Raw genomic sequence first — 11,348 nt, forward strand, 5'->3', positions numbered from 1 at the left:
ATTTAAACAAGTGATTGCACAGGTACTGAATGCTGACATGGGAAATCAGTCAAGTCCAGTTTTCTTATCCTCGTGACCATCCTCTGACCCTTTTTTCTGCAAGAGGGAAGCCAGGAATAGGGGTGAGGATAAAAATCCAGTGAGGATTTTTATGCACTCCTCCATTACACAAATTGATGGCCTTTTGAGGTTTGGCAGTTCCAGCTGTCAGACTAAGCACTGGTTAAATCCATGGTGTTTGTAAGGTGATAACCCCCAAACGCTGCGTGGCAGGTCTTTGCTTTCATACCAGCCACCTCTCAGAGCTGTAACATTAAGCAGGATTCATCCCTGCCTGCAGGGTCCCCCTGGGCTGAAAGGGGAGCAGGGAGACACCGTCGTCATCGACTACGACGGCCGAGTCCAGGATGCACTCAAGGTAAGCCCTGCGCCAAGCTGGGTCCTGCTCTTCGTGGGAAAGGACTGAAATCTGCCAAGCTCTGCCACAGTGACATTGTGGCAATGTGTCCACCCTTGTTCTGTGTCTCCTCCTGAGATTTCTGTCTTGGCACAGAGCTGGTTGGGAGGGAAGAAAGAGCTGATTGAAGCTGGGGGCTGAGGATATTTAGGGTGTAGCAGCAAAAGTGTTGGTGGAGCTCAATGGCAGCAGTTGGGGTGTGGGAGGAGGGGGAACGACACCCGAGCCTTAACCTGCCCCACTGAACAGTGCCCTGACCTTTTCATTAGGATGAAATAAGCTGAATAAATACTTGATTACAGACATATTTCAGAACCATCCTAATTGTTTTATAACAGGCTGCAGGGATACACAAAGTGCTGGTAATTTCTGTTTGCCAGGTGTCTGCGTGGCACACAGCTTTGAGAGGGGAGTTTGTGGAGTGCAGTGGTTGGGGAAGCTCCATCAAATGTCTGGAGGCTTCATGTGCTGGACCCAGACCCTGTCTCATGCTCTGCATGCAGAGACTGCTGAGGGGCACATTGCTGAGCCCTAACTTTGCTGTTCACTAACTTTGCTGTTTTCCTGCTTATTTGCTGTTTGCAGTGTTTGTGCACTGGCCTGTCTGATGGACAAGGCTCTGGAAAGGCTTCCAGTGTGACTAAGTGTAACAGCATTTGAGTGTGCAGCCATATCCATGGAGCATATCCATGGAGAATATGCTCCATGGATATAATACTGGTTTGGCTTTCATCTGAGTGAGACTACAAATTTTGCTGCTTGAAATAATTTGCAAGTTGGAAAATATTTGTTCATCTCAAGGTGGTTTGTGGTCTTTGCGTTCAGCAGTGCCCAGGAAAAATAACTTCCTTAAGTGTGCAAGGTTTTCCTGCTGTTTGTGTTCACACAAACTCCTTTTTCCCCACTTTAATTGCACTTCCCTGGCTGGCTGACACTGTTTTCAGCACGATGCTGCTTCCAGGATTGGCTGGCTGGAGCAGGCAGGATGCAAAAAGAGACCATCAGATTTTGGGTCCTGCCTCCAGCTAAAGGCATTTTGCCTCTTAACCCATGTCTTTGCAGCTGTGTGCCTGCCTTGCTCCTGTTGTGTTCTGTTCTGCATGAAGAGCCCCAGTCACTCTGTGTCAGTTCAGCTCCCCTCGGTGCCCAGGCAATTCTGCTCACCTGAGTGTCTCTGGCAGATCCTGGCTGGGAGCTGCTGATCCCCACAGCACAAGGACAGCGTGGTGTGTTCATGTTAGTCATGATAAGCCTGTTTTGTTTGCTGTGTTTCAGGGTCCACCAGGTCCCCCAGGGCCACCAGGCCCCCAAGGCACTCCAGGTCCCAAGGTGAGCCTGACCTCTGCCAAGCAACATGGTTGTTAGTAGCTCTCCATGAGGAGTCTCCCAAGCCAAAATAAGGCAGTTGAAGCAGCCTGCAGAGTTTGAGGCTGTGTGTACTATTTAGCCCATTCTCTGGCTGAAAAAAAGGTGGCTTTCACACAAAAGCCAGGATTTTGTTGACCTGTCTCTGGCCTTCAGCCTCTTCCAGAGGATGCTGTCCCCCAAACCAGCCCAGTCCCAGTCCCACACCTGACAGGTGACATCCCAGTCCCTCTAGTAGGAGAAGCAGTTGTGAGAGGGGCTGGCAGCCCCATGGCTGTGCTGAGCCACCTCCCTGTGTGTGTTCACTGTCCCAGCACTGTGTCCCAGGAGCTGCTGTCCTCCTGCTTCACAAGCAGTAGTCTGTAACCTGCAGCCAGCTGTAGCCAGCTTAAAAAGAAGAATGTAATTTGTAGACAAGAATCTCTTGAAAGAATGGGATAGGACAGGATTTTGGTGCCTTTTGAGGTCTCTGAGTCAATATTCAGATCAGCTGGTGATGCTGGTGCCTCAATGACACCTCCTTGGTCCTGAGCCTGAGAGTGGCAAATCCATAACAACAACAGTTGTGTGTGAATAACTCATTTCCTTGCACAATGCTTTCCCAAGATGAATTCTTAATTTAATTTACCACGGGTTCCCCTTTCTTTGTGTCCCTTCAGGGAGAGCTGGGCTTGCCAGGTCCACCTGGAATGGATGGTGAAAAGGTGAGCGAGGCACGGCTGGATTGAGCGAGACCTTGCCAGGAGCCAAATGAAAAGAAAGTTTCCTGTGTGTCTGTGAAAAGCAAATCCAGCCTGCCAGGAGTGAGCTGTGCTGTGCAGTATCAGCTGTGTCTCCCTGAATTGATGGCCCTTTGCCTGCAGCCCCTGCTCTGCTCTGAGCGTGCCGATGCTGCTCGTGGCCACGTCTGCCGAGCTAAAGGGGCTCCTTTCATGAGCAGTTCATCAGATGCTGTCTCAAATCTTTTTGTAAACCTTCCCAACCCTAAATGGCTGCAATTCCTCCTGCAGCCCAGCCAAATTCTGTTGCACCCTCAGAACTGGCATCTGTGAGGTTGAATGTTAAAACATTTTCTCATGAGCATGTGGAGGGAAACAGCAGAAAGGCAAAAGTGGCTGTTGGGGGGTTATTTTAAGAGTTTTCTCCTATACCTGTTGTTTTCTCTCAACTTGCAGGGTCCCAAAGGAGCAAAGGGTGACCAGGGCAGCATGGGGATCATGGGGCAAAAAGGAGAGACAGGAGAAATGGGCTCAGCAGGTCCCCCGGTACGTCCCTTTGTCTGTCCCTGTCCCTCTGCTCTTGGTTCTTTAATGCTCTCATTTCTGCAGATGCTCAGAATGGGGCTGGGTTGGCTGATTTAAGCAATGACCTCTCCACACCACCTTACTGTGGAGCTGGTGGATGTGGAAGCTTTGAATTTCCATTTCTAATCAGCTTATTCAGAATGTATCAAGGAGGAGAAAATACTTGTTCAAAGTCTCCTGGAGATGACCATGAGCTTTGCTTGAGCCAAGGCTTGTGTTTAGAGGGAGACAAAACTTATTTTTCTCTCATTTTTCCTTTCCTGGAAGATGCACCTTGTGAGTGACACATTTTTATCTTTCAGGGAGCAGAAGGGCCAAAAGGAGACAAAGGAGAAAAAGGAGACACTGGGTCACCCTGTCTGCAGAATAATCATGTAAGATCTTGGCAACATAAAGTCTCTTTCATGACACAGGATCAGGCAAAGTTGGGGTGCAGGATAAACCCACCAGTCCCATATCTATCAGCAAAACCCAACTGCTTTCTAAAAGTGTCTAAATGGGGTTTATTCATTAGGGAAGACCAGTTCAGACACTCAGCACTACAAAGTTACTTTAGATTTTGTATTGGTGGTTGAGATATTGGATGCTGCTGTTGTAATTAATTATGTTAATTTTAATAATTAATTTAAATAATGATTTTGAGCTTTGTGAGGTTTCCACTCCTGAACCATCTTCTCTCTTGCCCAGCCTTGTTAACCTGCTGTTTAATTCTCTTCTGCAGATCATACCTGAGCCTGGACCCCCCGGATTACCTGGCCCTATGGTAGGACTCTGAAAGTGATTCCTGCAGATTTGTTATTGAATATGATAGATAAGGACAAGGGTGGTTTGTTCTGTTTAATCATTGTAGGCTGTTTTGAATCTGGGAAAAAAAAATCAGGGAAGTGCTACAGTCTGATTTGTCTTTGGAGAAATTAAAGCACCTGATTTAAGAGAGTACATCAGAGCTTATGGCTCATTTTGCAAAAATCCAAGTTGTTCATTGGGAGAAAAGATAAAGTCTTGTGGGATGGAAAATTCACCCAAGTCATTTAGTGCTCTGCCATCCGCTGCACTGGGAGAGGATGCAGGTGGTGATGAACACACAGAGCATTTTTGATGGAGATATCAAAGGGGTTTGGTGCCTACAGTGCTCCAAAAGGAGTTGTCAAGGACATTGGGAAGGCTTGGGTGTCTTGCTGGGTCCAAGATTCACCTTTAGAGACCATGCTTCAAAAGCAGGTGGCACTCAGAGCCTGGGAGTTATCCCAGCCCTGCCCAGGTGTGGAGGGCTGTGGTGGCACAATGCCACCCCCAGAGCTTCCTCTCACTTTCTTTAGCAAAGCATTTGGGGGCTTGTGTTGCAGAGCTTTATTGTCCTGTGTTACACAGAGTGCTCCTTTTCAGCTCCCCTGCCCTCTGATTTGATATTGGAGAAAAAAATAAACTGCCACCTGTCTTGAAAAGAAATATTTGACCATTTTCAGCCTGTAATTTGAGCAATAAATGGTTTGGGAAAGAAAGTTTGGAGTATGTTTTTAAATTTGGGGGGTTTTTTTCAAATGTAACACTGTCTTTCCCACAGGGTCCTCCAGGAATCCAGGGACCTAAAGTAAGTCAATAAATTGAATGTCACCCAGTTTCCCAGCTGCCAGTGCATTATTTACAGCCTCACAAAGGTCTGTCAGCTCTGAAGACTGAGTTTTTTGTCACTGTTGTCACAACATATCCCTTGGTTACACTGTTCAGCAGTTGGCATTTTGGAAAACAAGCCATTTTTCCTTCCAAGCATTTACAATCCAAACCCCTCCTCCAGGACAGAGTTCTGAGGGCTGGTGAGAGTCAGGGTTTCCAAACCAAAAGGCTTATAACCTGCATTTTCAGCTATTTTCTTATATGATGTGGTCAAGAGCAAGACATCAACAGCAGTGTGTGGGTGTAAGCACCCCAGAGCAGGGGTGGGAGCTGGTGGGTGCAGGAGGGGCTGCCCTGGCCAGAGCTGCCAGGTCTCCTTTGCTCATTTATTTCATTTCTGCAGGGTTTGGATGGTGCAAAGGGAGAAAAAGGTGACAGTGGTGAGAAGGGGGACCAAGGTGACACCGGACCTGCTGTGAGTTGTTTTCCCAAATCTCATTTCTGGCTGTTGACAGAAACCTGTCTCACAGGAAACAGTCCTAATGCTTTATTTCTTTTTAATTTAAGGGTCTCCCGGGTGCTCCAGGGCTCATTGGTTTACCTGGTACCAAAGGAGAAAAGGTAATCATGGGTGTGGGAGAGGAGCAGGGACATTTGGGTGCAATCCTAAAATAGGGGCTGTAAAATCCTGCTGTGGGGAGTCCAGCCAGAACTGCAGAGCTGGACCAGCACTACCCTGGTGCATGACACAGGAGCAGCCTCCAATCCCAGGGGCTCCTGGATGAGCCCATGCTCTCATTACCATGTTAAACCAACTGGATCTAAGTTTGTCTGCAACACCAAAATCAATACAGCACATCTTAATTTTTATTTTTACATCCACAGGGAAAGCCAGGGGAGCCAGGATTGGATGTGAGTATGGAAACCATGAATTATTCATGGTAGAAACACAAGTAACACACCCGTAACTTGAGATTGTTGGGAAAATATGTAGCTAACACTGTAGAGATTGCTCTCCCTTAAACACAATGCCCATGGAATGATGGCTGTAAGAAAGGGCTGAATTTAGCCCCACTGCTGGGCTACTTCCACTGCACAATGGAACTGCTCACTTAAAGGTGCTGCCAGTGCTTCCCTTTCCAGCTGAGAATCCTTGTATTGGATTCAGTGATGTGAACATTTCTAGTAGCTGTAATGTTACTGGGGTGGGGTGAAGTACTCCAGCTTTTCCAAGAAATTGCTGACATACCAAGTCAGCAGGAAGAAAATGTCATTCTTCACTGTGGCAAGACAGGCTGATGGCTGGAGTTGGCTCATGTTGAACTGAGCCATTCACACACTAAACTTACAAAATCTTTTTTGTTTTTCCTTTCTTCCATCTAAAAATTGTGGTGACAGGGTTTCCCTGGTCTCAGAGGAGAGAAAGGAGAGAGGAGTGAAAGAGGCGAGAAGGTGAGTGGGGTATGGCTGTCCTGATGCTCATGGCAGGACAGGCTGCTCTTTTTGGCAGGCAGTGCTGCTTGCCCTGGGAGCCACTGCTGAAAGGCCTTCTGTCAGCCCAAGGATTTGCACATTCCCAGCACAGGGCAGGACAGGCAGTTAATTCCTACCCACTTGGAAGGGTTTCTGCAAGCCTGCCCCCAGCCCAGCCACTGTGGGGAAATGGAGCAGCCTGACAGCTCCAGGTTGCAAAGAATCACTGGTCTTGGTTTATAGACCTTGAAAATGGATCCAAATCAAAGGTTTTGTTACAGGGACCTTTAAACAAAGGGATACCCAGGTGGAGCCAGGAGCCCAACTGAGCACAGGGCAGTAGCTGGAAGCTGCTGCACCCACTTGCTGTCAGATACCAACCTGGGTTCCAGCAGAAACTGCTCATTTAGTCAATCTGTTATAAAATTATCTATTAGAATATTTCCACCCAGCTTTAACTGAAGATTTTCACAGAGATTTCACTACTCAGCTGGGGTCGTGTTAGTGTAAGTGTCCTTACTCTAGGTGGGGACTGGTACTCTGTGAGTGCTGTGAGACATGAATACTTCTTCTCCTTGCTGATATCTTCCTGTTGTGCTGACAGGGTGAACGAGGAATACCAGGGAGAAAAGGGGCCAAAGGACAGAAGGGGGAGCCAGGCCCTCCTGGACTGGATCAGCCTTGTCCTGTGGTACGTCTTTCATTTCATTTCACTCACCCTAAGCACGGGCTGCCAGGGCTGAAAAGGAGACACAGCTTTGCAGGCACAGCTTTGCAGCCAGGGAAAAGCAGGGAGGATTTGGGAGTTCTCTCTTTTGCAGTAAATCAGAGCAGATGGTTATTGTTTTCTCACTTTTTGTAATGGTTTATCTGCACTGCTGGAAGTTCACTGCTTACTGTAAGGGCTCCTCACTGGCCAGATGGGAGCAAGCCACAGCAGTAAAAATAAAGCATCTTTGTGTAAAAACCTTCTTATTGTAGTCAGGAACAATGGACTTCAGTAGAGCTCTTCAGGAGATAGCGTGATGCTTGCTTGTGAGCATATTTGAAATCAGGGAGCAACTGGGTGCAGGGGATGGGAGGAAATTTGAAAACAAGTCCAGCCCCATCCCTTCATCCCTGCAAACCAAGCGAGGGATGAGCAGGGGGAGCATGTTGGGGTTGATAGATCACAGTTCTGCCAAGCATAAGTGAAGTAGGAGCTGGAGCTCCCCAGGCTGCCAAGAAGTGCCCCTGGGAGAAGAGACTTCCCCTGGTTTCTGTGCTGGTGGCTCAGAGCTGTCCCTTCCCAGACACACCCCAGGCCACCGCCCTGCAGCACCTACCCACTGGGCTTTCCAGGAAACCTCCTGGGTGGAAGCTGCATCCCCCAAATCATGTTCCAGAACCTCTCATTTGTTAGATAGAGCCCACAAAAAGAAAATATTCTAGAGTGGTTTATAAGCAGTTATTTGATGTGGTAAAATTTACCTTCTTTTCACCACTGTTTTTCATATAGTGGCTAAAACTAGAGAGATCCTTTCACAGAAGTGCTTTGAAGCTGTGGGATGAGAAGTATCAAAGATTGAACTGAAACTGCTTAAATGTAGCAGTTTAGAACTTAGTTCAGAGGCACCTAATTAAGAGTGCCAGCTGCTTGCTCCACAATTCTAAAACCCATTTGTTCTCTGAACGTGTGACGTTTCCTCCTTCTGGAAACTAGGGTCAGCTAGGGCTGCCAGGGCTGTTGTGTAGATCCACTATACCACCAGTAAGCTCCTTTAGTCAATATGCTTTATTTTGCCTGAAGATCAAATGTGAACTGCAATTTTTTCCCCTCTTGAAATGTTGGGTGATTTACCCTTTATCTCTTTAACTGCACTTTTACAAATGTGAATCTGTGGTTTGTGTACAGAAGATCTTTCCCAGATGACAGACTCTACATGTCATGTGAATTCCCTTCCATAAAACCACTCTGCTGACTCGCTGTGTCATCAGAAATGGAGCTGTGAATCTCCAGAGCCATCCTCCTCCCCCTGTGCTGAACCATGGGTGTCTGTCTCTGTAACTCCATGTCCTTTATCGTTCTCAACAAGCAGTTATTTTTCCAAACAGGGAGATCATAGCATTGCAGGCAGCAAAAGGTACCCAGGTTTGCCAGGCCTGGATGGGGTGAGCCTGCCCTGCCCTTTGGTACAGTATCTGCTCTTTCTTGCATGGCTTGTGTGTGTTCCTGCTGTGGCTAAGCCCTGTCCTGAGGAGCAGACCCCTCCGGGGAAAGACACAAGGCAGCAGAGCTGGAACAAGATGTTTCACTTCAGCATTTGGGGAAGAATGCCAATGTGTTGTGCCTTCTTCCCAGTCAAAATTACTTTAGATAAGGAGTGTAAATCATAGGAGATCACACAGGGGATGCCAGTCCCTTTATGGTAACAGATGCTCAAAATTAGTTATGGTTTCTCTCAGTACCTATGGCCCAGTTCAGTTACCCTTGTGCCTGTGCTGCTGCAGCCCTGTGAGTCCCATTCCCAGCTGGGATTTGAAAAGCTTTCCTCAAAGAACAGCCAGTCCTGCAGAGCAGGACCACTGGCACTCTGTATCAGAAGGGTTTTGCTGTGTTAGCACAGAGTTCTGCCCAGAGCTTAGGCTGAGTCCAGTGGTTATGCAGGAAGGTTCGTGGTCTGCTCCCCAAAAGGGCTCTGCACCACTAGCTAAGAGAGGTCATTGTTTTATTTTCATTTTTTTTAACCATAGAAAATGCTGCCTGTTACATGATTTTTTCTCAGAGAAACAAATGGGCAATAAGCTGTTACTCTTTCAAAAAGTTAAATTACTTTCAGATGTGTCCAAGAAACCAATTCCTAACAGCAGGCCTGCTCTAAGTTCATATTTACTTCCCAGAGATGTTCTATTTCCCAAGCATCTCCCATCTTAACTATACAGAAAACACAAGATCTATCTCTGTTGAAGGCATTGTAAAGTGCAGTAGGTGATTCCTCCAATTAACTACAACATGACCAGTCAGTAAAGCACTTGTGCATCTTCCTGGTTAGCTGCAGGTTGGTTGGAATGTTGACTTTGTTCTGCAGCCCAGGGTGCAGTGGAGGCTTGTGGGCTTTCAGCCCAGGAGCATCAGCATGAGCCCCACACACAGCCATGAAGAGTCATTTTGGAGTCACTGAAGTGAAACATGGTAGAAAGGTGTGGAGTTTTATGATGGCCAAAATAAGTATTCTGAGTGCACAAGGAGAAATAGCCCAGGGCAGAAATCAACCCCTTGACCATCAGTATTAGGCTGCACTTTAACACAGGTCAGGACATTTTAGGTCAAACAACCACTCTGCACCTTGTCCCCTGTACCCATCACCCCCAGACAACTCTGGCAAATGTATGCATTTTACCTTTTTTTTAATAGTTATGAACCAAAATATTGACTGTGTCTGCAGAAAAAAAGTGTGTTTTCTAACTAAGGTTAAAGGAAAGCATGACTTCTTACACTGTGAGTAGCTGGAGAGGGTTACCTTACTTCACTGCATCTGTTTTATTGGGCATAGGCTATTTTACATATAAAATCAATACAGAATACAAAATATGTGATGACTAACATTTACAGTAAAAAATGTAAAATTGCATTTTGACCTGTATTTGCACTAGAAGTTCTCTCTGCTGCATCCACATCTTCCCACCCCTCATGAGTCTGGAGGTGGCTCTGAGGGAAGGGTCAGTGCTTGTGTGCTCTCTGTGGCTCTACATGCAGAAATTAATGTAATTGGAGATCCAAGAGCCTTAAAAAAATCCAGCATCAGGAAAGGCAGCTGAAGTCAGCTATTTCTTCTGAAGTGTCTTGAGATAGCTGGTCATACATAGCTCGTTCCTCTTCTAGGGGCTCCCTCCTTTCCAGTGTTCTCCTCCTGGTCAGTGAGAGCTCTTCTGGCTTTCTGATTTTTCTATGTTTCTTGTATCTCCAGTGGAACATGACAAATATTTTCACACCCTTAGCATTGTCCACAACTCATCCTATTCTTAGTTCAGCAACTCAAGATTTCTTAAAGAAACTAAGTACTGCAGGATCAAATTTAACACAATTAGGATACCATCTAGGAAAAAAATACCTATATCACCTCCCCCAACAGAAAAGCACATTTTAACAAAAAATACATTCCCACATCATGCTTTCCATATATATGTCTGATTGCAAAAAACACTACCTTATAAAGCAGATTATGAAGTTAATGAACTGTGATTTCAAATCTTTGTACATGTTTTCTTTGTTTAAAGGAAAAAAAGTGTAATTTCCAATTTTTTTCTTTTTTTTTTACCCTGAGGTGTTTTTAATTTTGTGTTGTGCGTGACACATGGATGACATTGCCTGCATATTCATTTTTGTGCATATACAGTAAAGGGGTTTTGCATGGTAATTAACAGTGCTGCTAAGCCTTTCATTGTTGTGACAAATGAGCTTCAGGTTTTTTGTGTCTGACACTTAAGTCACTGTCAGGAAAGCTGAATCTGTAAATTCAATTTTGCAGGGACCAGACGGACTGCCAGTAGCAGGATGTTGGCATAAGGTACAGTAACCTTAATAATATCCTTGAACAGTCCTAAGTAATTTTGCTCCCTGCACGGTGATTGCACTGCTGCACATGCTTTAAGCAACAGCTGACAGGCCTGGCAGACATGACATTATGCCTTGGGAGAGCAGGATTCCAGCAGCTTCAGGTCTTGTTCCCCCCAGCTCTACACTGGTGCTGGGAACACCAAAAACTTTCTAAGCTTGACAAACCATTGTTAACACTGTCAGCAAAATGCTTTTTTACAGGCTTGTTCAGGCTTTTATTGTAGCCAAGGAAGCTTAGGAACCACCCATGGAAAGGCTGCACCATTTGCTAGTGGGACTTACTCAGTCTATACCCTCCCAGCTGAGAAGTTACCAGCGGGTTGTTTCTTTGTTACAGAGTTCCAAACATTTCTAACTCCTTTGCCACTGTAGTTATAACTCACAACCATTGCACCGCCTCAGTGCTCGGATCAGCACCCTGGGTGCAGGTGGCCAGGTAATTTGTAGCATCTCCTGCTGGTGGAGCAGCTGGCTGGAAGCGCTCCTGGCAGCCTGGGAGAATGAGGAGAGAGATGTGGCCTCCTGTAAGAGGAGGATT

The 11,348-nt window shown here is 46.3% G+C and overlaps 1 protein-coding gene across 1 annotated transcript in view; it reads left to right on the forward strand.

The window, feature by feature from the left end:
* COL23A1 (collagen type XXIII alpha 1 chain) overlaps window positions 1–11,348 on the forward strand; it is a 119,926-nt gene that overhangs the window by 100,036 nt on the left and 8,542 nt on the right. The window contains exons 12-24 of the mRNA XM_086851699.1: window positions 341–418; window positions 1,733–1,786; window positions 2,482–2,526; window positions 2,998–3,087; window positions 3,429–3,500; window positions 3,848–3,889; window positions 4,691–4,717; window positions 5,144–5,215; window positions 5,308–5,361; window positions 5,626–5,652; window positions 6,139–6,192; window positions 6,818–6,904; window positions 10,722–10,760. Of these exons, the coding sequence (XP_086707825.1) occupies window positions 341–418; window positions 1,733–1,786; window positions 2,482–2,526; window positions 2,998–3,087; window positions 3,429–3,500; window positions 3,848–3,889; window positions 4,691–4,717; window positions 5,144–5,215; window positions 5,308–5,361; window positions 5,626–5,652; window positions 6,139–6,192; window positions 6,818–6,904; window positions 10,722–10,760 (741 nt within the window). The remainder of the gene's footprint in view (window positions 1–340; window positions 419–1,732; window positions 1,787–2,481; window positions 2,527–2,997; window positions 3,088–3,428; window positions 3,501–3,847; window positions 3,890–4,690; window positions 4,718–5,143; window positions 5,216–5,307; window positions 5,362–5,625; window positions 5,653–6,138; window positions 6,193–6,817; window positions 6,905–10,721; window positions 10,761–11,348) is intronic.

The sequence above is a fragment of the Cyanistes caeruleus genome, chromosome 15, assembly GCF_971803275.1.
Source record: "Cyanistes caeruleus chromosome 15, bCyaCae1.hap1.1, whole genome shotgun sequence".
In the NCBI taxonomy this organism is placed as follows: domain Eukaryota; kingdom Metazoa; phylum Chordata; class Aves; order Passeriformes; family Paridae; genus Cyanistes; species Cyanistes caeruleus.